The 26,760-nt window shown below is 50.8% G+C and overlaps 1 protein-coding gene across 3 annotated transcripts in view; it reads right to left on the reverse strand.

The window, feature by feature from the left end:
* TGM2 (transglutaminase 2) overlaps positions 1 to 26,760 on the reverse strand; it is a 38,410-nt gene that overhangs the window by 10,607 nt on the left and 1,043 nt on the right. Inside the window, exons 1-5 of one of the 3 annotated variants that reach the window (XM_077832307.1) lie at positions 22,680 to 22,700; positions 15,632 to 15,811; positions 6,447 to 6,689; positions 4,706 to 4,824; positions 1,054 to 1,182 (exon numbers count right to left, since the gene is read on the reverse strand). In XM_077832307.1, the coding sequence (XP_077688433.1) occupies positions 1,054 to 1,182; positions 4,706 to 4,824; positions 6,447 to 6,689; positions 15,632 to 15,811; positions 22,680 to 22,689 (681 nt within the window). In that variant the 5' untranslated portion in view covers positions 22,690 to 22,700. Of the gene's footprint in view, positions 1 to 1,053; positions 1,183 to 4,705; positions 4,825 to 6,446; positions 6,690 to 15,631; positions 15,812 to 20,474; positions 20,497 to 22,679; positions 22,701 to 26,760 lie in introns of those variants that run through there. The other 2 variants (XM_077832309.1, XM_077832306.1) reach the window with 2 other exon arrangements.

Raw genomic sequence — 26,760 nt, forward strand, 5'->3', positions numbered from 1 at the left:
TGAAGAGGAAAGAAGAGCATCTGTATGAAGTTCTAGGAGCTCCAATTCAACAGCACTATGTCTCTGTCATGTATCCACCTGAAGCAGGTGAACAGGGCACAGGTTCCAAGCTACGGGAGCCCCATTCCCAGAGTGGCTTCGTAAAAAGATAATTGATTGCCTATCAGCCAACGAGGCTGATGGAAAAAGCAGTCAGAAGGGAAGCTGTGGGTGTGAGTTTGGACTGGATGCAGAGATCAGTGGAGAAACGGATTCATAACTGGAGGAGTCGTGGATAGAATCACAGAACAGACCAATGAAGGGTGGATGGATGGGTTTAGGGATGGAGAGAGGTAGAAGAGTGAGTGGATGGATCGACAGATGGGTGGAGTTTTTATACGTGAGAGGAAGAGAGAGCCACGTGGTCACTCACCTTTATTCCCCTTGCCTGCTCTCTGCCTACTAGCCCATCTCCCAACGCCCAGGCAGCTGCAGACAATCACCCTCTTAAAAGGAAAATCAGCCTGCCTCTAACACTGGCTGTTTGCAGCCCTTGGCATTCACCGTTACCACTGCAATGGGGTCGCCCCCAGCCGTATTCACATTATGCAAGCTGTGTACCATTGGCAGGAGCGCCAGTTGGTGGCAGGGCCCCTGGCCGGGGGGGGGAGAGCAAAAGTTTGCCCTAGCCCATGTTTAACAGGGCCCCCAAACCTGAGCGTCTCTGTGACCCCCACAACTCCTGGAGTGGAGCAGAGCCACGGCTGTGGGGTGAGTGTGGTTCAATCGTGCAGACCATGTGAAAAATTGCGGGGGTGTCTAGTAGCCCCTATATACAGAACGAGGCAACCACGGCCGGGTCGGCTGGGGTGAGCGGTCAGTGTTGCCGCTGTCTGATGGTGCCCATAATACGCAGGGGCTGCCGCTGGCTGGCTAAACAGGGGCAGCTCAGGGAATACATGGCAACACATACGGGATCTGGGGGTGGGTGAGTGGAAGGGCCGCTGGACGGGTGGACCAGCCAGCAGATACAAAGCTGCCTGTTGGCCGACTCCGAAAGTGTCCCAGACTCACCATGGCGCTCACAACTCGGCCAATGTAAACGGGGTCATTGCGGCGGGAGCAGTCTCGGTTTTGGTCTCGAAGGAATTTGGGGTTTGTATCCAGCAGCTGAAGGCAGATGTTCACAATGTCATCTTCAAACTGGTGTGGTGGAGAGAGACAGAGAGAGAGGAGAAAAGGGAGAGAGCGCAGTGAAGGCCGGGAGCTGGAGCTCGCACAGCAGGCTACTTGTCCCCCCGGGGCGGGCGAGCGTGCCCAGCAGTGGGACTAGGTTTGGGAGGGATAGAAAATAGCTATGTCCCAGGGCGGGAGACGTGGCAGGGGGACCCGCCCCTCCCTCGCCTTAGGTCTGTCTCACTGTTCCAGTGTAACAAGGAGGACACATGGCGAGGGTGTGAGAGAGCCCGGGGGGGGGGGGCGGGGGGCATCCTCTACAGCTGACTGCCTCCAGACCCACCCCTTTAGGGGGCAGAGGCTCTGCAGCTGTCTTGGTAGCTGGGGGTTACTCAGGAGTTTGCCCCTTAGTGTGCGGGCCACGGCCAGGACCCACAAGAGCTTGGACCAGCCCGGGGGGATCAGGCACTGACTGTCTCCCTGGTTCAAACGTCAGTGAGAATGCGCATTCCTGGCTGTTTCTCTGCTGTGTTCGCACCCAGCTCCGTACCAAGGCTCCTGAGAAACGCTTGGCATGTTTACTTAGGGAGGCCGCTCGGGGGACTTGGAAGGAGAAAGCGAGAGCCCGACGGGCTCAGTGGGACCGGTGCCCTGTCCTCAAGGCACCTGTGAGAGCAGTTCTGCGATGGGGCGGCATTGACATTTCAGAGCAATTTTATCTGACAGCCTGGGGCTTGTACAAAGTGGGGAGGGGGACAGGGAGTCTGGATGCTTTTGTCCATTTGTGCAGATAAGGAGCTGGTGTGTGCAAAGTTCAAGGCTAAGAATGGAAAATGAAGTCGCTGAGCCTCCCACCCTCAGCACTGAGCAGACTGCTGGCGTGCAGCTGGGATGCCTCTTGGAAAGCCAGGTCATCAACCGGGCCCCACGCATCTGTGGGAACCCAGCTGCTTAGCCCCATCATCCTCACAGGAGTCACAAAACTTCCCTGAAGAGGCTCGGATCCTCCCATGGGCCTGGCTGCCTCTTGCCTCTTTAGGAGCCTGAATCCACCACTTGGGCCCTCCTGACATCCGCAGCAGCTGCCCAAATTCCCTCGGCACCCACTGTTCTGCTCTCAGCACCTGACTGTACCGTTGGGTGCGCACACAGCACCCTTGGTGCTGCCCCACCCTGCCGCTCAGAGTCCGAGCTCTGGGGGTCCCCACCCATCTCGCCAGCAGGGCCCCGTCAGAGCACACCTGAGCCCCCCGGATGAGTGCGTGTCTCCCCCGCCCCAGTGCAGCCGAGTGCGACAGCACTCCCCTGGGAGGTGGGAGGACCAGGTGCAAGTCCCTGGTCTGCAGCGGGAACTTGAGTGTCAGTGTCCCACTTCCCAGGGGAACATCCTACCCGCCAGAACACTGGATGTGGGGGCGGGGTGTCTCTTTCTGTCTGTAGATGGGGCTTAGGGCTCTTGGCTCAGGATCCCCAGTGGAGGGAGGTGTCTGTCTCTGGCCAACCAGCTGCTTAAGTGCCTAATCCCACCACGGTCCCTGCCTTTCACTCCTGGCTAGCTTAGGCAGCTCCCCACCCCGCTGGTTTCTGAAGAGTCCTTACTTAGGGTTTGGCTGCACGGTAAGGCAGTGCCTGGCAAGGCAGGCTGTGAACGTCTTGCACCCCAGCTTGCCGTGCACTCACGCGCTGTGTGGACAAACCCTTCAGCCAGCGTCTAGCTCTCCCCCTGCGTTGTGCAGGGAGCCTGGGGCTGAGGGTTGCCCTGGGCAGCCGGCGCTGTAATGCTGAGCCCTGCGCTGCGGAAGTGCCTTGGAGGAGCTGGGCTTGAGTGACAGCTGCTCTTCTGCACAGCCGACCAGGAGCCAGGGAACTCTGGTGACCCAGGGTGGTTTTTGTAACGGTGGAGGAGGAATTTGCTGCATTCAGGGGTGCAGGGGCGGTGAATGCTAAGAGGCTGGAAATTCAGCTCCACCCCAGACAGGACCCTCTCCTGGGAGGTGCTCAGAAATCTGCAGCTCTGTTGTCTGCCTTGGGAACTGCAGGTCACTCACCCCACTCAGAATCAGCCCCAAAGAGAGAGGAGCCCTCTCGAGCTCACGGGTGGGGGAACGTTGCTGGGAGCCACTTGCAGCCCCAGGCCCAATATGACCAAAGGCATTTGAAATGCAGACATGACATGCTCTTGACACCCGGGCGGAGCTCATGGCGCTGGCAGTCCCCTTATCACCACTGTAACTTGGGAGGGGAGCTGGTTATCTTACAAAGGCCCCTCCATATGTTTCCCAGACAGAGGGTGTTTTTGTCATTATTATGGAATGTTCTGTCCTGGCCTCTCTCCCAGGCCTCGTTTGTTAAGGATTTATGGGCTGCTCCTGGGATCTGAACGCAGCATTTTCGCCTCCAGAAATGAGATTTTAATTTGCCTCCAGCGGCAGGTGGAGTGAGATTTCCACTGAGGTGTTATCAGAGGACACAGAAATTGACACCTGCTGCCAGGCACATGGGATGGGACACACTGGGGGAGCAGCGAACCCTGTTCTGTGTGTTGGGGCTGCAGCTCTGAACCGCCAGGTTCACCTACTGCCACCCACATGAGATAAAGGGACGTTAGACAGCCTGCAGCTTTGCACTGGGGTCCTCCTCCTGTGTAGGGGGACTCCCCACCGGCATGAAGCCGCTCCACCTCCACCACCTAGCCGCATCTCCTCCTGCTCTAGGACCCCTCTCCCTGTGCCAGTGGAGACACCAGCAGAGGGCACGTGTTAAGGAGAGGCTCCGATGGGCCTGATTATCTGCTGGCAGAAGGGCCCAGTGGTGTAAGTTAAAGCTTTCGTTTATGCAGGACCCAGTCAGCAGGGATTAGCCCCCGGCGCTCTCCCCTCTCCACTGTGCCTGAGCAGAGCCTGGGCCCGGTGAGGAAGCCAGCCTGGTGTGGTCATGGGGGTTCTATGTGCTTCCCCACTCGCGACTCTTCCCAGAATCTTCTCATCTCTCCCCCTCTGACCTCCTCCTCCTGCCCCTCCGGCATCTCGGATCGTCATCCTTCGGGGGATGGAGGGGTGCTGGGCACCGCTCCCCTTGGACTCTCAGTGCCGGCAGGAGCGGACGGCAGACGGCTGGGGTGGAGAATGCTGCCTCTGCACAGCACAGCCCCCAGCAGCGAGGGACCAGGGCTGACGCCAGAAATGCAACGTCCCGCTTGGCCACGTGTGGCAGAACTGCCTGGTCACTGGGTCGGGATTGCTGTCTCCATTCTTCCAGGCCGTTAAGTGAGCCTGAAGGGGGATTGGTGACTTGGAGCAGGGGGAGGGATGTATCTTGCCATTCATGATGCTATCTGCCAGTAGCAGGTGGGTTCTGCTGTGTTTCCAGAGGGATCCTGCAGGCCCCTTTGAGGTGATATCCTGCATAATAGACTCTGACTAGCTGCACTGTGATGCTGCACCTGGAAGAACTCCGTGTGCAGGTTCCTCGGCAGAGATTACAGCCTGGGCCCCAAGTCCCTGTAACTGTGTTGCCAATTCAGGGCAGGAGATCAGGGCTGGAGACTCACCTGTCCGAAATTCCAGGGAATAGGGACGATGAACTTCAGAGATCCCTGGTAGATGAGGCCCTGCTGCGTCAGCACGAACTCACACCGCTGGTCTTCAAACTCGAGAAAGACGGAGTCGTCTGTGGGGAGAAGGGAGGGAGAGAACAGGGTGAGACGCTCTCCCCCCTCGATCCTCTCACTCCAGCACCCACGAACTAGCCGAGACTTCTGGGAAAAGCACGCAGTGGTGGGCGGCCGCAAACTCGTGGAATAACTCAATTGTAGCCCACAGAGTTTGGGCCATTGCCGGAGCAGCACCAAGCCTAGGACTCACGGCCCAGGGATGCAGGAGAAAAGGCCCTGTGTGGTGATGCTCTGACCCCACTGGGTCAGATCCTCAGCTGGCATGCACTGGCATCGCCCCACAGCTGCCCCTGGAACGACGGTCCCACAGCTGCTGAGTATCTGGCCCATTGTGGAAAATGGCCATGATTTCCCGTGAGCAATGCTGAAGGAAATGAAACCGTGCGTGCTGCAGACAACATTTTTCATGGAATTAGCTGTAAAAGGTCAATGCAATTAGATTTGAATTAAAATGTAACATTGGGTGGGGGGGGGGTTGGCTTTGCTTGTGTGCTCTTCTCCGCCCCCACCCCCATCTTTTTTCCCACTGGAAAGGGGGAGGAAGAAAAAGGAAGAGAGGAGGAGGGAGGGAAACGCAAGAAAATGAAAACTGAAAAATATTCCTGTCGATGAGATTTTTGGTTTTTCTTGTTTCAGTGAAAAAAGTTGAACAATGTGGCCAAATGTTTTGTGTCGTTTGTTCACTGCAAAAACTTCCTGCCAGCCCTGGTGTTCCGTGGGGGCAGTGGCCAAGTGAAACTTTCTAAACTCCTTATCTCTGAAGAGTCAGCACAAAATGCTTTGGAATTCAGGAAGTTTGTAATTTTAGGCCTTTTATTTCACGTGGGTGACATCAGGCTGCACTTGGATGGGGGAGTCGGTGGGGGCAGATTCCTCTTACTGATGGGGAGAGCAGTGGGAGACAAGAACAAGGGGTGGGCAAGCAACCTGGTTGATCACTTGCCCAACCATGGCCAGACATTGGTCCCTCCCTCCACATGCTGCTGTCTGATCTCAGCAGGGATAGTGGTGGCTTTATTTGCACCCTGGCTGGCTCGTTAACATAGTGGCATTCAGAGCTGTGTGTTCTGCCCCATAACCTGTGTCCTGATGGCCATGGTAGCTGGGAGCAGGGCAGCGAGTGGGCAAGGGGTGGGAATTGAGATGTCCCCTTGCATCTGGCAGAGTTCATCCCGCCTCTGGATTCAGCGGCAAGGCTGGCTCCTACCTCCAGTCCGCGCTCTTCCCCATGCACCGGATTGCACCCACTGTCAGGGATTTTCCAGGGAGGGAGCAGATCTGCTCAGCCTTTGGAGAGGGACGCAGGCGTCCAACCATGTGTACATTCCTATGGCCTGGGAAGGGGAACTAGCGGTCTCTAGGGCTGCTGGCTCTAGGGTGAAGTTAGAGGGATCCTGGCTTGGAGCACAGCTGGGCCTGCTGCTGAAGCTCAGAGTCAGACCTCCCCTAAGTACTGGGTGTTTGGAGCTGGTGTTGGTTTGGCCCACCCAAGAGAGGCTGGCGTGGGCCGTTCAGCTCCAGATTTGTGCAGTCCCAGGCAGAGGCTGTTGTTCCGAGTCTGTCCCATCTCCATTTTGGAGAGATCCCTGCAACTTAAATGGATGAATGAAAATCTCACCTGGACACCAAGGGTTAAAGAGCAAGATGAACTCTCCGAGCCGGAAGCTGGTGCCTTGGTATCCCATAGAGGCCTCCAGAGTCAGGGTATAGCGGCCGATCCGGGCGTCAGGAGGGGAGTAAATCAACAAGGAGAGAGAGGTTCCGTCCTGATGGTCCACGACTGCGCTCCATTCTGACGCCTGGAGGGCATCGGAGACGGGGAAATGGGACTTGGTTCCTGACGACTCGATGGGGCACGGCCCTGCCAGAACAAACGGCCTCGTTAGCACACCCTGCCTCTGGCCTCTCGCTCGGACAGTCCTGGGGACAATGCCTCTGGGGCCAGGGGAAGGACAATGCTCTTGTAGCTTCACCCTGTGTGAGCACCGCTCGAGAAACACTAGCCCTAGGATGCACCAGGGGCTATTCCAGCCTCCCGTGGCACAGCACCCCTCACCCTTTGCAGACATGTCCCGCTGGCCCCCGTTCTCCCTGCATTGGCTGTAGGTAGCTCCCCTTATTGAACCAGCTGAGGCTCAGGCCCAGTGTTGGCACCGCGTCTGCCTTCACTGGCCCCACAGCAGGGCAGAGGCTGGGGGCGGTGGTGTCCTGAGCAGACCAGCATGCGGAGGGCAGGTGAGGCTAAGTGGCTGGCGTGCTGTGTGCGGGGGACTGCACCTCCTGCAGATGATTCTCTGCTCCCAGGAGAGAGGAGCCACTTGATGGGTGATTCACGGGGGGACAGAATTCTCCTGATGCTTTCCTATGCGGCTGATGCACCTGAGGGACTTGTCAGCGTGGCAGGCAGACAATGGGGACCCCATTGCTCTGCTGGCTGGATTGGTATGTGATGAGCTGGTCCCCTGCCTGCTATCATGGGGGGATGTCTCACGAGACCCTGGCGGACAGGGTCCTTTAGCCATGGGTAACATTCAGGCCCCAGGAGATGCACGGGACTGGCATTTCCAAGCTATGCGGTGCCCTGTGTGCTTTGCATTGCACTGCGCACACATGGTTCCTGCAGCTGGGGACCCAGGGTCCTTTCCAGTCACTCCCCATCAGCCTGTCCCTGGTCTGTACGCCCCTTTGGCTGTGATTCCGTCTGTGATTCAGTCTGCTTCTGCTCCTGAGTGGTGTATGGGGGGAATGGTTGGTTCATGCCCCCCACCCCACCCTTCTGAGGACACACCAATGGAGACCCTAAGGGACGCACCCTGGGGAGCTCAGTGTTCAGACTGGGGCACCCCAGGCTGTCTGTGTAGTTGGGGGCCTTGTAAGCTCAAACTAACAGCTCTGCAGTAAGTGCCAGGTACAGCACCCAGATCCAGGACTGTGTGAAAGCATCTCTGCCAGCTACAGCCAAACAGCCCATAGCAGCGCACCACAGCTGAGCATCACTAAGCCCCTGTTACACTGCGTTTCCACTCGCGGCCGAGCCCATCCAAGCTCTCATTCCAAAGCCAGCCGCTCTGGAACCGCAGGCGGGTCCCTGGGCGTACAATACACCCCCGTGAGACGAGAGCCCGTGTCCCTTTCACGGAGCTGGGGCCCCACCTAGCACTCTTCACTTCCAGCGCCTAGCAGTGACATTAGTGCTGCCTTGGAACAGCACGCGGCAGTGCGCACAGCTGTCCTTTCACTCTGCTCAGAGCGTTACTCCTAGTGCAAGGAGCCGTCCTGGAACCAAACACTGCTCCTCCCAGAAACGGAGAGAACAGCTCGGACCTGGCCCACCCCCGTGACTGCGCCCTGTGTCCAGGCCGCTGCAGTGACTGGCAGATTTCATTTCAAGTGATGTTCTGTGTGCAGGCTTCCCTCCCACACTGGGAACTCTGTGTTATGCTGGTCCTGGGCCCACACTCCAGCGCTCCAGCGCCCTGCCCTTGCTGGGGAGTAGAACTTCATGACCAGAAATACACATGAATTAATGAGAGTGACACACTTTCTCCTCCTTTCTCCATCTGCGAGGCCCGGGGAGAGCTGACCTGGCTTGTTCGGACGCAGCTGGCTGAGCAGTTTCCCTTTTCAGCCCTGCTCCTTACTCATGTTCCCAAGGACTCCCCCTCCCCAGACAGGCGGAGGGAAACTGCTTCCTTCCCTTGCTCTCCCCTGCCCCCAAACCATTCCGGAAAAGAGCCAGGGGAAAGCTCTGCCTCCTCTCCACAGAGATGCTAATTCAGTGTTGCGAAGAGCAGAGGGGTGGGGACGTAGGTCTGTTATTGGATCTGTCCACACAAGGTACCCACCTGGAACTGCTTTAAAAATAGACGCTGTCTGTTTGCACTGAAATAACTCCCCTTCCTTGCAGGACAGGGCTATTAGCAAGAACTCAGGGTGGGGATGACTTGGTGGCAAAGGCTCAGGTTTGGACTACATGGACTGCCTGGAACCCGAGGTTTGAAGCTGGCAAGGTAGAGACAGCTCTGTCCTGCTAGCCAGGTAGGTAAATTGAGGTCCGTGCAGTTTAGGCCCCCAAACGCTGAGCCCTTACCTGCTCTGTGTAGGTTTTAAAGAACCCCTAGCACTTTTCTGCAAGAGTAGACATGTTCGTCCCTGTGGCCAAAATGTCAGCTGCCCGCCACCCTCCACCCCAGAGGTAACTGCGTTCAGTTGTGCTCTATGGACACACTGTCGCTTGGAACACCCTTTGGGATCACTTGGGGTGAAGGCAGCGAGCAGCAGGTCAGTGGTTGCTGCGTCTGTGTCCAGAATGGCCTGGGTCACTCTGACAGGGAACGTGTCTTTCCGCATACATTTACTGACGGCACGCAGCAGGTGTGTATCACCTGTGTGGCTGCAGGGAGCGGGTGGAGACCTGAGGGCCCCAGGAGGTGCGAGTGCTGGTCTTGGGGGTGAGTGTGCCTAGCATGAAGCTAGGGTCACTGATTCTGGGCTTTCAGCCTGTTATGTCAGTTTGTAGAATTTGAAGATATACAAAATAGAAATGTTGTAAACAGGCAAGAAACACCAGGGCAAAAAACCGTTTCTAGGGAAGGGCACGTTTCCAACGGCAGGCTTGAGTAAATCCCTGGAGCTTCAGAGAACGGTGAGAACTGCTAAAAGGCATCGACCCAGATGGGCAATTTGGGGGGGAGGGGGAAATTCCCTCCTGGCCCCAGCAGAATGTCAGTTTGTGCCCTGAAGCCTGATGGTTGATTATCTGGATCTTTGAGACAGGCCTGCACCAAAGCCCCAGCTCCAAACACCCCAGAACTGCACATCAGGATCCAAACTTTGCAGCTGGTGCCTTTCTCTCTCCAGGGCTGAGACAAACCTGCACTCTTTCCCCTGCTCCGTGGGGGCACCCTTAAAAGCTACAATGTTAGTCACAGCCCTGGTTCGATGGGACACAGAGGTGCGGCCCATCCACTCATAACCCATAGTCACCATCACAATTGCTTCTAGCCCCTGTGCCTGACTCAGTGGCCTCCCTTGGATCCTTGGACTGCACAAGCTGACTGGGGTAGGGTTTCTTATTTGTTCTACACTGATCGGCTGTTTGATTTTGACGAGGCCCAGTGGGTGTAACTAGGGCACTGCTCTGAAAGTCACAGACCACAAACTCCCCTCCTCCAGCGCTGCTCAGAAACGTTCTGTCCAGGGCTGCTCTCCCCTAAACGAAACCCAGCAAACCCAGGGACACTAACCCTCCTCACCTGGAGTTTCAGGATGTGTCTCAAAAAACAAAAACCCTCTCCCAAGGATCTGTTCCCAAATGCAGCAGGAAGACAAACTCCCTTGGGAGTTCTTCGTTCTATCAAAGCCAAGGGCAGAAATCCCAATGACCTCAGAGGAGCCAGGATTCCACCATCTGTGCCTAACTCCAGGGCTAATTCTGGCTTGCTAGCGAGCCCTTCCTTGTGGAGGCTCTAGATTCAATGACTTCTCTGGAGAATTTAGGGTTTTCCCCCCTAGGGAGATGCCATTACTTACAGGTGCGGCTCTCGCCCTAGTTTTGCATCTCAGCTCTGGGATCTCACTCGTCAGACACCTAGAATGGGTCATGTGTCCTCTAGGCATCCACCCCTGGGGATGCCTGGTTCTTGTATGCCAAGATGGGGAAACACAAAAAGTCTGGTCATTTTTATTCATTACATTTTCATTCAAGATGATTGACATTTTTTGTTGAAACTTTTTTTTCTGACCAAAAGGTTTTTTTGTTGTTGTTGTTGACAGAATGGAAATGTTCATGAAAAGATTTCCATTTTCACTGAAAACATTCTGGCTTTTGTGACAACCCCTTTTCCCTTCCCCTCCTCTCCCCCGTCTCTAGTTTTACTTTTTTTGTTGCAAATCTGAAAAATGTCTAGGAGAATTTTAAACAAAACCAAGTTTTGATGTTTTTGTTGCAACTTCTCATTGGGAAAAATAAATTCCCGGCCAACTCTATGATTCATGATTTTGAATGTCAGTCATGAGCTCTCCTGTCCTGGGCCCTGGCCCTGTTTAGGACCCTCCACCATGGAGGAGGACCTGCAGGAGGCTGGTAAAACTGCTTGAGACAAGACCAGGCTGGAGAAAAGGCATTATTTATTCTCAGAAGTGTCACACTTCAGCAAGTTGCCGGGCAGATTTTCCCAATTCCTCCAACCAAAGTCCCTCTGCACTGTCCTGGTGGGACCTGCTGTGCAGGAGAGGGTAGCGAATGTGCCCAGAGAGTTCAGCCTCTCTTCGGAAGCTGCTAACAAGTCAAATCTCGTATGCTAGACAGCGCAACGGCGTTGTGATGTGGACACAAGTGACTGGATGGAGTCTCACCGAACCAGCCAGGCCAGCGCGTGGTAATGCCTCCTCCTCTGGGGCAGGTATGAAGCTGGAGCAGAAGGCCCCAGAGCTCATTCCCAATCCCATGGGCCAACTGGTGTCCCTCCAGTAAAAGTTTGTCAGTACAAAGGATTGGAAAGACATAAAGTGGCTGAAACTATTAATAGAATCTGTGCTGCATTGCAGGGAGCTGTCTCATCCTCCCTGCCCTTGGCAGCTCTTCTGGGCTGCAGGAGGATGGCTTTCTGCTTGGAGGTGGGAGGGACTGGGAGTCAGGGAAGGCACACATGTTGCATCCGCACGTCAGAAATACCCTGTGAGTCTAGTGAGTCTAGGTCCCAGGTCACCTGGCTTGGGCTCGTCCTGCCGGGCTAAAAATGGCAGTGTAGCACTTCGGGCACAGGCTGGAGCCTGGGCTCTGAAACTCGGCGAGGGGGTGGGTCTCAGAGCCTGGGATCCAGCCCGAGTCTGAACATCTACATGGCTATTTATAGCCCTGCAGCGCGAGCCTTGCGAGTCCAAGTCATTTGACCCGGGCTCTGAGACTTTTTGTGCTGTGTGGATGTACCCATTATGACTAACTCCTGAGAAATTCCATGCACATACTTGAGGAGGATGGGACCTTTTCTTCCTTGATACTGTATTGCTAAGGAAGGTGGGTGTTGGCCCGCCTGCAAGCTTCCTGGTTTTGTTCCCCTCCCCAGCCCTCTTTGGTTGTCCTTGGCGGGAAACAGCTGCCTGATGTTCAGAGATAACAGGGGGAGCCAAGATCTAAGTATCTTTCTCCCCCTCACCCACCCAGGCCTGGAGCAGCCCAGGTCTTGAATAAATAACCCTAGTGTGACACTGAAGGCGGGGCAGTGTTTGAGATAAACCTGGGTGGGAATATTCAGGCAGGAATTAAAGCCCCCAAATCCATGCAGGCTGCTATAACCACGGACAGCTAAAGGAGTCCTCCAGCCCCTGAAGTGCTGTGGGGTGGCAGGAAGTTCCGTTCCTGTGTGGCGGGAAGTTCCGTTCCATCCTAGCTTTGTTCTGCGAGCGTGTGAATATAATGTAACTGGAATATGCTTCATGCAAAAGGTCTCTTGTAAGGTATCTTTACAAAGCTTATAATCTATTGAGTGTGGTCATCCTATTTGTATTCTTGTATCTGAAACTAGAAATATGAAACATAACTCTGAGGGCCGATCGTAATTATGCAAAGTGTGGGCCATTAATGGTGGCTTGGAATCTTGATGGCTCCCATTAACCAGGACAATTGGTTGTAAATGGCTCTGTTTACTTGTAAGTCTTCCTGTACACCTGTGTGCTGGCAAGTGGGTAATGAAGTCTTACAGTGACATGTGATCATGTCACCTGAACTGGAATCCATCTTTAACCTGATGCTTTTCCATTGAAAAGGAGGGGTGGGAACCCAGAGAGGGACAAAGGATTCCCGCCTTGTGCAAAAGCTATATAAGGGGGTGGAACAGAACAGAGGGGGTTGCAGTCATGAGAAATCCCCTAACTACCACCTGAGCTGGAACAAGAGCTGTACCAGGGGAAAGGATTGGGCCCAGACTAGGAAGGTGTCCAGTCTGGGAAAAAAGCTTATTGAAACATCTCTGAGGGTGAGACTTTATCTGTATTCAGTTTTCTTACTGTATTAGGCTTAGACTTGCGTATTTTATTTTATTTTGGTTGGTAGTTCACTTTGTTCTGTCTGTTATCACTTGGAACCCCTTAAATCCTACTTTTTGTATTTAATAAAATCGCTTTTTACTTAAAAAGAAAAGGAGGACTTGTGGCACCTTAGAGACTAACCCATTTATTTGAGCATGAGCTTTCGTGAGCTACAGCTCACTTCAGCTCATGAAAGCTCATGCTCAAATAAATGGGTTAGTCTCTAAGGTGCCACAAGTCCTCCTTTTCTTTTTGCAAATACAGACTACTACTCTGAAACTGCTTTTTACTTATTAATTAACCCAGAGTAAGTATTAATACCTGGGGGGGGGGGAACAGCTGTGCGTACCTCTCTATCAGTGTTATAGAGGACGAACAATCTATGAGTTTACCCTGTATACGCGTTATACAGAGTAAAACGGATTTATTTGGAGTTTGGACCCCATTGGAAACTGGGTATCTGGGTGTTGGAGACAGGAGCACTTCTTAAGCTGTTTTCAGTTAAACCTGCAGCTTTTGGGAGACGTGGTTCAGACCTAGGTCTGTGTTTGTAGCAGGCTAGTGTGTCTGGCACAACCAGGCAGGGCACTGAAGTCCCAAGGTGGCCGGGAAAATGGGCTCAGAGGTAGTCCCAGCACATCAGGTGGCCGTCCCAGGGGGGTTTCTGTGACCCGACCCGTCACAGCAGCACCCTAGCTGCGTTTTCCCCGGTAGCCCCTGCAGGGCTGGATTAGTGGCGTACACAGCTGGTGGAAGTACGATCCAATGTGGGTAGCGGGATGAGTAGTGGAGTTGGCCCATCCCAAGCACTGACGGTGGGGCTGGGTCTTTCTTACTGGGTTATACGGTCACCTGGGCAGGACCGAGATAAATAAACTTCTGTCAGGCTATCCCTTTGCTAGGCTTCCATATGGTGTTCTGTCCCTGGACAGGCCTGGGACTCATGCTCTGCTCTGCTGGGAAAGGAGTTTGGTTTGGCTAACCTTGACCCACCCAACTCTACTGCATTAGCACACCTGGCCTCTCTTGGTGACGTCCCTCTCTTTGGAGGTCTAATTTTACTCAGCAATTGAAAGATGGAAATTCCCCAGACATTGGCCCAACCCCAAGAGAAAAAACGTGCCCAGACTTTGAGATGGTTCATAGCCAAAGCCTCAGAACCAAACCCACATCCTTCTGGGCTGGGTCCACCACTATTGTTCCTGCATGTCTGATTTCTCCCAAGATGGAGAATAGCTGTACCTTGACAGCTTCCGTGTGCAAACAAGCCTTTAGTCTATGGAGGGTGGAAGCACAGTGGGACCAGGAATTGGGAGTTTTGGGCTACATTCCTGATTCTACCACAGACTCTCTGTGTGACTTTGGACTCTCACTTAAGCTGCCTTCTGTGCCTCAGTTTCCTATCTGTAAAATGGGGATAATATTACTGCCTTTTGTCATGGTGGTGACATGATGCTCAGTTAATTAATATTTATTAGGTACTTAAGATTCTCAAGTGGAAGGTACTATGTGCATGTACAGAGGGTCCATGCCACTAAGGGATATGACTATTTTATACTTGCTATCATTATTTTATTCTGAATTCCTTGAGCTGGAACCTTAGAGTACCATAAAAATAGCTTGTGAATGAAACTCTTATTTGGCTTCTGAAACCTTCTGGCTAAAGTACCTCTTATTATTCCTAGTAGTAGTTTGTTTTTCTAGTTATGGTAATGTAAATCACAGGCGTGAAAGTGACTGCTTGGATTTTTGGAATGCCGCATTAGGAGCCTACAGATGTTATGGATTCCAACTCAGCCGTTCCAAGGTAATAGCTGGGCAAAGCCCAACCCTGTCAGCTCGTCTGAAATAATCCTTCCCACAGACTGATTGACTTGTCTTCATGCCCAAACACTTAAGACATGTGGAACGTGGCAACAATGAACATTGTTGGCTATGGGGAGTTAGTGTTACACTCAAGCAAATAATATTCACAAGTGCTGGGGCTTTCTTTCAACTATTATTATATTGTGGAGCCTCTGTTTTTATATCTTTCTGTCCGGGACTGTGAGGAAAAACCACCTATGACATCAGGATCAGTGCCAGGGAAATTTTACTTTAATGTTGGAAATAACATGACTGAGATAACAGGCTCCTGACAGGAAGAGGAAGCCGTCCTCTCAGATCCCACAATGTAAAACAAAGAAAGAAAAGTTTGGACCAAGGGCTTTTAGATTCACTTTGTGAGTTGTAAAAACAAGCAAAGATAAGCCATGGGGGAAGCAATTTGTTTTCTTGAACAAAAATGTGAGGGCCATTCATGCGGTAGTGCTTGCTTATCTGGATGGTGACAGACCCCGGAGGGACTGTCTCCGGGGAATGGGGCAGGTTGGCCTCTTACTGCGGTGAGGGGTGGGGAGGTGGGGTGACGGGGGTGGAAATTGAGGACTGCTTGCCTATAAAATGATGGAGGGAGAGGGGGAATCTGTATACGAGTGACAAGTGTGGAAAGTGCTTTTTTGAATGGGCTGGGGCAGGGATGGCTCTCTCCGTGATGACTGGGGTAGAAAGTGCCCCTCCTGGATGTGATGGCGCTGAGGTGGCTTAGCTGGGCATGGCCTCTCTCTGAGGGGAGGGTGGGTGAATATGTCTGTCTCTGAGGTGAAGGGGTAGGACGGCTCATCTCTGAGGTGATGTGACAGGGGAGGATATTGTGTGTGTCTCTGAATGAGGGGATGGAGGTGGCTCCTCTCCAAGCTGACCACAGCTGAGTTTAGTGAATAGCTCTGGACTTACCTGTCTCTACGTTGAGAGCAAGTTTATCCACTCCTTCCTCATAACCCCTTCCAGTGAAGAGCAGCGTGATGGTGAAAGACTGTCCCCTCCTCACAACGAGCTGCTGGTTGCCCATGTCAGCTGACATGTGGTTCTGATTGTTGCTCTCACACTCCAGGTTGCATGATTCCAGCACCAGATCTGCAAAACCAACAGCATCTAAAGCTCTCTTTCAGGAAGGCAGCAAAGACAGAGGACAAACTGACCCAGACTCCACCCTCTCTTCCTTTGAATCCATTTAAAAAGAACAGGAGTACTTGTGGCACCTTAGAGACTAACAAACCTATTACAGCATAAGCTTCTGTGGGCTACAACCCACTTCATTGGATGCATAGAATGGAACATATAGTAAGAAGATATCTATATAGATATATAGATATATAGATATATACATACAGAGAAGGTGGAAGTTGCCATACAAACTGTGAGAGGCTAATTAGTTAAGATGAGCTATTATCAGCAGGAGAAAAAACTTTTGTGGTGATAATCAAGACGGCCCGTGTAGACAGTTGACAAGAAGGCATGAGGATACTTAACTTAGGGAAATAGATTCAATATGTGTAATGACATATGTAGTCAATATGTAGTGATTCAGAGGCTGGGCACCAAACTCTGATGCTCCAATTGAGAAGAGATCAGTTTTACTCCTACAGAGCTCATGCATTTGGCTTCACTACCGTGTGTTTCTCGTGTGTGTGCACACACAGCCAGGTTGTTGTTCTGCTGTATTTAGGGAATGCAGGTTGCATCTCCATGCATGAGCAGGGAACACTGAGTCCCAGGGGATTCACTAGATGGGAATCTTTACCTTGGTGTATGTCGGTGTAACACAGGGCTGGATCTAGCCCCCTTCTCCCCCCACCACACCCCACACTCATGAATAGTCATCTACTAATACTCAGTACAAGTTTGGTTGATAAAGGTAACACTGTTGATGTAACACACATAGATGTCTGTAAGGCATTTTACTTGGTACCACATGATATTTTGATGAAAATACTAGAATGATATAAAATTAACATGGCACACAATGAAAAGGATTAAAAACTGGCTAACTGATAGGTCTCAAAAAGTAGCTTGTAAATGGGGAAACTTCATCAAGGAAGTTGGGATCAGTTCTTGGCCATACACTATTTAATCTTTTTATCAATGACCTGGAAAAAAACATAAAATCATCCTTGGTAAAGTCTGCAGATGACACAAAAAATTGAGGAGTGGTAAATAATGAAGAGGACAGATCACAGATTCATAGTGATCTAAATTGCTTGGTAAACTGGGTGAAAGCAAACTATATATGTTTTAATATGGCTAAATGTAAATAGACACATCTGGAAACAAAGAATGCAGGCCATACTTACAGGATGGGAGGACTCTATCCTGGGAAGCAGTTACTCTGAAAAAGATTTGGGGGTCATGGTGGATAATCAGATGAACATGTGCTGCCAGTGGGAAGCTGTGGCCAAAAGAGCCAATGCAATCCTGGGATGCATGAACAGGGAAATCTCCAGTAGGAGCAGAGAGGTGATTTTCCCTCTGTATTTGGCACGTGTGCGACAGCTGCTGGAATCCTGGGTCCAGATCTGGTGCCCATAATTCAAGAAGGAGGCTGATAAATTGGAGAGGATTCAGAGGAGAGCCACAAGAATGAATAGAAAACAATCCGTATAACGATAGACTCAAGGAGCTCAACCTATTTAGAAAGTTAAGGGGTGGCTTGATTACTTTCTGTAAGTACCTACATGGTGTCCCAGCCCCCTGATAATTTCCATTGCCCTCTGCTGGACTCTCCCCAATTTGACCACATCCCTTTTGTAGTGCGGGGACCAAAACTGGACACAATACTCCAGTGTGGGCTCACGAACGCCGAATAGAGGGGAATAATCACTTCCCTCGATCTGCTGGCAATGCTCCTATTAATACAGCCCAATATGCCATTGGCCTTCTTGGCAACAAGGGCACACTGCTGACTCATATCCAGCTTCTTGTCCGCTGTAATCCCCAGGTCCTTTTCTGCAGAACTGCTGCTTAGCCAGTCAGTCCCCAGCCTGTAGCAGTGAATGGGATTCTTCCTTCCTAAGTGCAGGACTCTGCACGTGTCCTTGTTGAATCTCATCAGATTTCTTATGGCCCAATCCTCCAATTTGTCTAAGTCACTCTGGACCCTCCAGCATATCTACCTCTCCTCCCAGTTTAGTGTCAAACTTGCTGAGGGTGCAATTAATCCCATCATCCAGATAATTAATAAAGATGTTGAACAAAACCAGCCCCAGGACTGACCCCTGGGGCACTCCGCTTGATACTGGCTGCCAACTAGACATCGAGCCGTTGATCACTACCCGTTGAGCCTGACAATCTAGTCAGCTTTCTATCCACCTTATAGTCCATTCATCCAGCCCATACTTCTTTAACTTGCTGGCAAGAATACTGTGGGAGACTGCAGTAAAAACTTTGCTAAAGTCAAGATATATCACATCCACCGCTTTTCTCATATCCACAGAGCCCTTTATCCCATCATAGAAGGCAATCAGTTTGGTCAGGCATGACTTGCCCCTGGTGAATCCATGTTGACTGTTCCCGATCACCTTCCTGTCCTCCAAGTGCTTCAAAATGGATTCCTTGAGGACCTGCTCCATGATTTTGCCGGGGACTGAAGTGAGGCTGACTGGTCTGTAGTTCCCCGGGTTCTCTTTCTTCCCTTTTTAAAATCTGGACACTATATTTGCCTTTTTCCAATCGTCCGGGACCTCCCCCGATCGCCACGAATTTTCAAAGATAGTGGCCAATGACTCTGCAATCACATCTGCCAACTCCCTCAGCACTCTTGGATGCATTAGATCCAGCCCCATGGACTTGTGCATGTCCAGCTTTTCTAAATAGTCCTTGTCAAGGTTCCTTCCCCACTCTGAACTCTAGGGTACAGATGTGGGGACCTGCGTGAAAGACCCCCTAAGCTTATTTTTACCAGCTTAGGTTAAAAACTTCCTCAAGGTACAAACTTTGACTTGTCCTTGAACCCTATGCTGCCACCACCAAGCGTCTTAAACAAAGAACAGGGAAAGAGCCCACTTGGAGACGTCTTCCCCCAAAATATCCCCCCAAGCCCTATACCCCCTTTCCTGGGGAAGGCTTGATAAAAATCCTCACCAATTTGCATAGGTGAACCCAGACCCAAACCCTTGGATCTTAAGAACAATGAAAAAAACAATCAGGTTCTTAAAAGAAGAATTTTAATTAAAGAAAAAGTAAAAGAATCACCTCTGTAAAATCAGGATGGTAAATATCTTACAGGGTAATCGGATTCAAAACATAGAGAATCCCTCTAGGCAAAACCTTAAGTTACAAAAAGACACAAAAACAGGCATATACATTCCATTCAGCACAGCTATTTTACCAGCCATTAAACAAAAGAAAATCTAACGCATTTCTTGCTAGATTGCTTACTAACTTTTTACAGGAGTTCTGGAGAGCATTCCTGACCTGGTCCCGGCAAAAGCATCACACAGACAGACAGACCCTTTGTTCCCCCTCCAGCTTTAAAAGTATCTTGTCTCCTCATGGGTCATTTTGGTCAGGTGCCAGCGAGGTTGTCTTAGCTTCTTAACCTTTTACAGGTGAAGGGGTTTTGCCTCTGGCCAGGAGGGATTTTATAGTTCTGTATACAGAAAGGTGGTTACCCTTCCCTTTATATTTATGACAGTCCTTAACCTGTTCCTTCACCACTGTTCTTTCACCATGGCCAAAGCTCCCAGGAGCAAACTGAAACTAATTAATATTTTAAGCAACTTCCTTGTGTGGGAGAGAGAAGTAGCATCCTGGCTGTCTCTGGGCTAAAATCTCTCTTGGATCATCACTGGGGCCGGGGGATGCGTTTGCTAATCTCCTCCCCACTCTCCCTTCTCCCAAGACACAGACAAGTGTGACACAGTTTACAGTCGCTGTAGCTCTGAATGCTGAAGGCAGCCCCGGTTTGGTAGCACCCATAGAACTCACACAGCACTCTTCGTGCGTTGATCTCAAAGAGCATTACAGAGCTGACGCATGTTACGTTCCCCATTCCACCAGGGAGGAAACTGAGGCGCACAGAGAGAAATTCCATTCCCCTGTGCCTAATGTCACGCAGCCAGTCAGCGGTAGAGGTTTCCAGTGCTCAGTTCTGTGCCAGACCCCTTGCACTAGGCTTCTGCTCTTAATGATACAGAGGCGGCGAGGCCTGAGGCCAGGCCTAAGGTGTGTCGCAGAGCTGCGCTGGGTCCATCAGGATTTAAGGGCAGGAGAGGCTTGCAGAGGGCCAGCAGCAGAGAAGGTCAGTGCTTATCCTTCCTACCTCTGGAGGAGTTTGGCTTCAGGCTTCTGCTGCCAGGTTGTTTTGGTTGTTCCCTCCCAAGAGAGAGAAGCATTTCTGAGCTCGGGGAATGCTTGGCTTTGGATGTTCCCTGTGCCCTCCGTCAGGCTGACAGGAAGTTTCCTATTTCCTATGCCTTGACAAATCGGAGAGACTGACCATAAACGTGCTGAGAAAAGGGATGTCTGATGGGGTGGCCTGAGGCATTCTGTGGGGCATGCTTTTGTGGCAGTAGGGCAGAGAGAGACTGATATAAGCAGGGCCTGTGTAGGCAGCCGGTGATAATCAGACAGCACCATTTTACCCGTTGTTTCAGCATGGTTTCCTGGGGCAATGTGATATCATTCATCATTGTTCAAGGCTAGCGACCCGTGAATGCTTTGCAGTCAGGCAGATTAGTTGCCAGAATAAGTGAAAGTATTTAATGTAGGAGAACACATAGCGAGTTCAGTGCCAGAGTACCTGAGCCGGAAAACCAGGGCCTGATTTATGGAGCAAGTGCTGACAGGGCTGGGGCTGCTCAGCTCACTGCTGCTTTGGTCCCATCCTCTCTCAGCCATCGGTCACCTAGAGCCGTGGTTCTCAACCGGGGGTATGCCTACCCCAGGGGGGACGCACGCAGAGCTCTTCCAGAGGGTACATCCCCTCATCTAGAGATTTGCCTAGTTTTACAACAGGCTACAGAAACAGCACTAGCGAAGTCAGAACAAACTAAAATTTCATACAGACAATGACTTGTTTATACAGCTTGTGATACAGGAGGGTCAGGGAGCAGTGGGAGAGGTTTCAGAGTAACAGCCGTGTTAGTCTGTATTCGCAAAAAGAAAAGGAGGACTTGTGGCACCTTAGAGACTAACCAATTTATTTGAGCATGAGCTTTCGTGAGCTATAGCTCACTTCATCGGATGCATACCGTGGAAACTGCAGCAGACTTTATATACACACAGAGATCATGAAACAATACCTCCTCCCACCCCACTGTCCTGCTGGTAATAGCTTATCTAAAGTGATCATCAAGTTGGGCCATTGCCAGCACAAATCCAGGTTTTCTCATCCTCCACCCCCCCACACACACAAACTCACTCTCCTGCTGGTAATAGCCCATCCAAAGTGGCAACTCTCTACACAATGGGAGAGGGGAAATATATAAGCCCTAGGCTAATTAAGGCATGGTTCCCTGTAGACTAGGGAGGGTTGCTATAGGTCAGTGGTTCCCAGACTTAAACAGCCCGCCAACCCCGTTCACTAAATTGTGAAATCTCGTGAACCCCCTCCTAAAAATGAATATTTCCAGGGATTTAAGTTTAAGTTGGGGGGAGGGATAGCTCAGTGGTTTGAGCATTGGCCTGCTAAACTCAGTGTTGTGAGTTCAACCCTTGAGGGGGCCATTTAGGGATCCGGGGCAAAAATTGGGGATTGGTCCTGCTTTGAGCAGGGGGTTGGACTAGATGACCTCCTGAGGTCCCTTCCAACCCTGATCTTCTATGATTCTATGAAATTTCCTCCGAACTCTGTGAGGCTTCTGCTGCTGGACCCCGTTGATCGCCCGGTCAACTGAACTCCACTGAGCTTGGGCTGCAGGTCCAGCTGACCGCCGGGGCCTCGGGCTGCCAGCCCCAACTGCCCGGCCCCACGCTCCCTGGGGCTCGGGCTGCCAGCCCCACGCGGAGTGCTGGGGTTCGGGCTGCCGGCTCTCCCGCTGATGGGGGTAGGGCTCGGGCTGCCAGCCCCAACTGCTCGGCCCCGCTCTCCCTGGGGCTCGGCCTGTCTGCCCGGCAACCGGGTCCCACCTGCTGCCTCCAATGCCTGGGGTCCTCTGGCCACCATGAGTGACATTTTTCTGGCGAACTCCCTGTAATGTTCTGCGACCCGCAGGACTTCGCAAACCCCAGTTTGGGAACCACTGCTATAGGTTAATTGAAGCACCTGTAGTCAATTAAGGCCCTGACAGGAACCTAATAAAACCCCCTGCTTCAGGCAGTCAGAGAAGGAGGAGGAAGGAGAGAGGACTGGAGCTTGGAGGTGTGTTGTGAGATTTGAAAGACCAGCGAACCGAAGTAAGGGAGACCCTGCCCCAGCGTCTAAGGACTGAAGGCTCCCCACCCAAGGGGGAAGAGCCCGCAGGGGTTGAGAGGGGCTGGGGCTCAGTGAGGAGCAAACCCTGACCCCTCCCTCGCTTCCCTCCTCTACCACCTTCCTGGGCCACTAGTGGGGACCTCGGCGGCCCAAGAGCAGGGTCATGGGATGGCGTCTTAGCCCCCTGCCAAGAAAAGCGCAGGACCCACTATACTAACATCGGCTATCTTGTCACAAGCTCTCTACACTATACACTGAAATGTAAGCACAGTACCGGTATTTATAGTCCAGTTGATTTATTTTATAATTCCGTGGTAACAATGAGAAAGTCAGCCATTTTTCACTACTAGTGTGCGGTGACCCTTTCGTATTCTTATGTCTGATTTTGTGAGCAAGTCGTTTTTAAGTGAGGTAAAACCTGGGGGTGCGCAAGACAAATCAGCCCCCTGAAAGGGGTACAGTAGTCTGGAAGGGTTGAGAGCCACTGCCCTAGGGAAGGGGCTGAATGCTGGCCAGAAGGAGGAAGGGAGGGAGCTGCAGAAACCTGTTGCTATAGGAATGATGCCAGGTGAAAAAAGGAAGACCACTGACCTTGCCGCATCCAGAGCGAAAGGCTTTCTTGCAATAGTGCCCTCACGTTCGTGCTTATGGATATGCCCCCAAAACCTCACCACAAAGTCAGCCCTGTTGCTTGCCAGAAGGGAAGGATGTGTGAGAGAGAAATAATTGCTTTCACTGGTGAGAGGCTATTGTGGTAAGACCTAAGAGATCTAGATAGATGGAGTTATGGAGAAAGCATAGCTTACCCATAATCAAAATGATTCCATTGGGCTGCCGAGCTGCAGGGGTGTGACCAACATATAACAAACTGAAGGGAGAAGGGAGACTTCCATTTTACACATCTCACCCCTGATTTAGCAAAAACTGCACCCAATTACATGTGTATGATCTTATTTCAAGCTAGACTCTGCCAGAAAATTTGGGCCAAATCAGAAAAAGTGTGTTTGAGAGAGGAATTCTAAAAAATGATTTTTGGCTCAAAAAACCAGCCCGAGCTGGTAACTCCAAACTTGTATTCTGTTGGCCTCTTTGATCAGTAACAACCAGTTTATTCCTTAGTTATTAAATTGATGAAAACATATAGTAGGATGTTTGCAGAGCTCTTCCTGGAAGTCTGCATGCTAGTCACCGCAGGTATTACAATGTTCACAAGGCCACGAGTGGAATGAAATATCTTAACATTCCATTTCCATTTCCCCTGTGTTTTAAAATCCTTTAATGTAACAGGGACACCAGTTTAACTGTCACATTTCTGTCTGCCAGACTTCTATTTCCTACTGTTATAACTAACCCCTAGGACAGCTGCCATGAAAGAGATTAGAAGGGTTTTTCTCTTCTGGTTTTTTGAGTTGTCTTTGCTTTGTGCATTGGAGAGTCAGACCTAGACTCTGGTGCTCACTCCTGCGAGAGATAAGAATGGCCACAGGCCTTGCTGCATTCACAACAAAACTCCCCTTTTCACCCTTGCTTTCCCTAGATATACTTGCACTTTGAACATACACAAACCAGCTCTGAACTAAGCTCTTCCTGGCATCTAGCAGCAGGAGACGCAGAGAGAGATAGTCAGTGTTTGTTTGTATTTTGAAAGATGTTGGAGTGCTTGGAAGTTGGACACACCATGGGAGGGCCCTGTGAGAACAAAGACAGAGGAAGAGGAGCTCATGGAAAACTTCAGTTCCATCTTCTCCTAGGAACAGCCCAAACCAAAGGCCCAGGTGAGGGCCCTCATGGAAGAGAAATGCCAGAAGCAGCATTCCCCGGCCATGGCAGTGAGCACCATGCATCGACCTCAGTGGAGTTTTCCCCATTTACGTGTGCATATAGTTTGGTCCAATCTCTGATGTAAGGGATCCTGCTTTTTATCACCCTGAGGGGAAATGAAGGATAAGGGTCTTCCGACCCTCCCAGAGTCCTACTGCTGCCCTAGAGCAATGAGCCGTCGGAGGGGTGCTCTGAAGGCTCAGCGTCACAGTCCGTTCTGGCAGCCAGCAGAGGGACCCTGCTTTCTCGAGGATGCAGTCATTGCAAGGCCATTGCTGGCACCTCCTCTTTCATTCACTTTGATTTTGTCTTGGAAGTTGATTGAATAAAACCTGGTCTTGTCACTGAGATCCCAGGTGGCTGAACTGAATTAACTTCCCTGTTTGTTTTTGTCACTGTTGTGGATTTGGCATGTCTCTCAGCTGCCTATCTGCACCTCCACACGCAGCCATAGGGCACAGTCACTTGCTTTAGGATGGGCTATGATGCCATATAATGCTGAGACTGTGTTGCCTTGGCTCCCTGACCATAGACTGAACAAAGAGGGCTACACAATGATCAGAATCTGACATGGGAAATATTATTTCATAAGAACATAAGAACGGCCGTACTGGGTCAGACCAATGGTCCATCTAGCCCAGTATCCTGTCTTCCAACAGTGGCTGGTGCCAGGTGCCTCAGAGGGAATGAACAGAACAATTATCGAGTGATCCATCCCCTATTGTCCAGTCCCAGCTTCTGGCTGTCAGAGGTTTAGGGACACCCAGAACATGGGGCTACATCCCTGGCCATCTTGGTTAATAGCCATTGACGGACCTATCCTCCATGAACGTATCTAATTCTTTCTTGAGCCCAGTTATACTTTTGGCCTTCGCAACATCCCCTGGCGTGAGTTCCACAGGTTGACTGTTGTGTAAAGAAGTACTTCCTTATATTAGTTTTAAACCTGCTGCTTATTAATTTCATTGGGTGACCCCTGGTTCTTGTCTTATGCAAAGGGGTAAATAACACGTCCTTATCTACTTTCTCCTCACTATTCATGATTTTATCGACCTCTATCTCCCTTCAGTTATCTCTTTTCAGAACTGAACAGTCCCAGTGTTTTAATCTCTCCATGTATGGAAGCTGTTCCGTACCCCTAACCATTTTTGTTGCCCTTCTCTGCACTTTTTCCAGTTCTAATATATCTTTGTTGAGATGGGGTGACCAGAATGGCACTCAGTATTCAAGGTGGGATGTACTATAATATGATGTTTTCTTCTATCCCTTTCTCAGTGGTTCCTAACATTCTGTTTGCTTTTTTGACTGCCGCTGCACATTGATCAGTGAACTATCTACAATGACTCCAAGATCTTTCTTGAGTGGTAACAGCTAATTTAAACTCCATCGTTTTGTATGTATAGTTGGGATTATGTTTTCCGATGTGTATTGCTTTGCACTTATCAACATTGAATTTCATCTGCCATTTTGTTGCCCAGTCACCCAGTTTAGTGAGATTCCTTTGTAACTCTTCACAGTCAGCTTTGGGCTTCACTATCTTGAATAATTTTGTATCATCTGCAGACTTTGCCACCTCACTGTTTACCCCCTTTTCCAGATAATTTTTGGATAGGTTAAACAGCACTGGTTTAGATCCTTGGGGGATGCCTCTATTTACCTCTCTCCACTGTGAAAGATCTAGAGAAGTGCTAATAAGCGATGGTCACGTAAACAACACCCTATACCGGAAATCTACTGACCCCTATACTTACCTACATGCCTCCAGCTTTCATCCAGACCACATCACACAATCCATTGTCTACAGCCAAGCTCTAAGATACAACCACATTTGCTCCGATCCCTGAGACAGAGACAAACACCTACAAGATCTCTATCAAGTGTTCTTAAAACTACAGTACCCACCTGGTGAAATGAAGAAACAGATTGACAGAGCCAGAAGGGTACCCAGAATTCACCTACTACAAGACAGGCCCAACAAAGAAAATAACAGAACGCCACTAGCCATCACCTGCAGCCCCCAACTAAAACCTCTCCAGTGCATCATCAAGGATCTACAACCTATCCTGAAGGACAATCCCTCACTCTCACACACCTTGGGAGACAGGCCAGTCCTCGCTTACAGACAGCCCCCCAATCTGAAGCAAATACTCACCAGCAACTATACACCACACAGCAAAAACACCAACCCAGGAACCAAACCCTGCAACAAACCCCGGTGCCAATTCTGTCCACATATCTATTCAAGGGACACCATCATAGGATCCACACCATCAGGGGCTCGTTCACCTGCACATTTACCAATGTGATATATGCCATCATGTGCCAGCAATGCCCCTCTGCCATGTACATTGGCCAAACCGGACAATCTCTACTCAAAAGAATAAATGGACACAGATCTGACATCAGGAATTATAACATTCAAAAACCAGTAGGAGAACACTTCAGTCTCCCTGGTCACTCGATTAAAGACCTAAAAGTGGCAATTCTTCAATAAAAAACCTTCAAAAACAGACTCCAAAGTGAAACTGCAGAACTGGAATTAATTTGCAAATTGGACACCATCAGATTAGGCCTGAATGAAGACTGAGAGTGGTTGGGTCATTACAAAACCTAAACCTAATTTCCCCCATACTAATTTCCCCCTACTGTTACTCATACCTTCTTGTCCACTGTTTGAAATGGGCCACTCTCATTACCACTACAAAAGTTATTTTTCCTCCCTCGGTATCCTACTCTTAATTGAATTGTCTCGTTAGACTGACCTCACACTTGGTAAGGCAACTCCCATCTTTTATACCTGCTCCTGTATTTTCCACTTCATGCATCTGATGAAGTGGGTTCTAGCCCACAA

Source organism: Eretmochelys imbricata, chromosome 13, assembly GCF_965152235.1.
Source record: "Eretmochelys imbricata isolate rEreImb1 chromosome 13, rEreImb1.hap1, whole genome shotgun sequence".
Lineage (NCBI taxonomy): Eukaryota > Metazoa > Chordata > Testudines > Cheloniidae > Eretmochelys > Eretmochelys imbricata.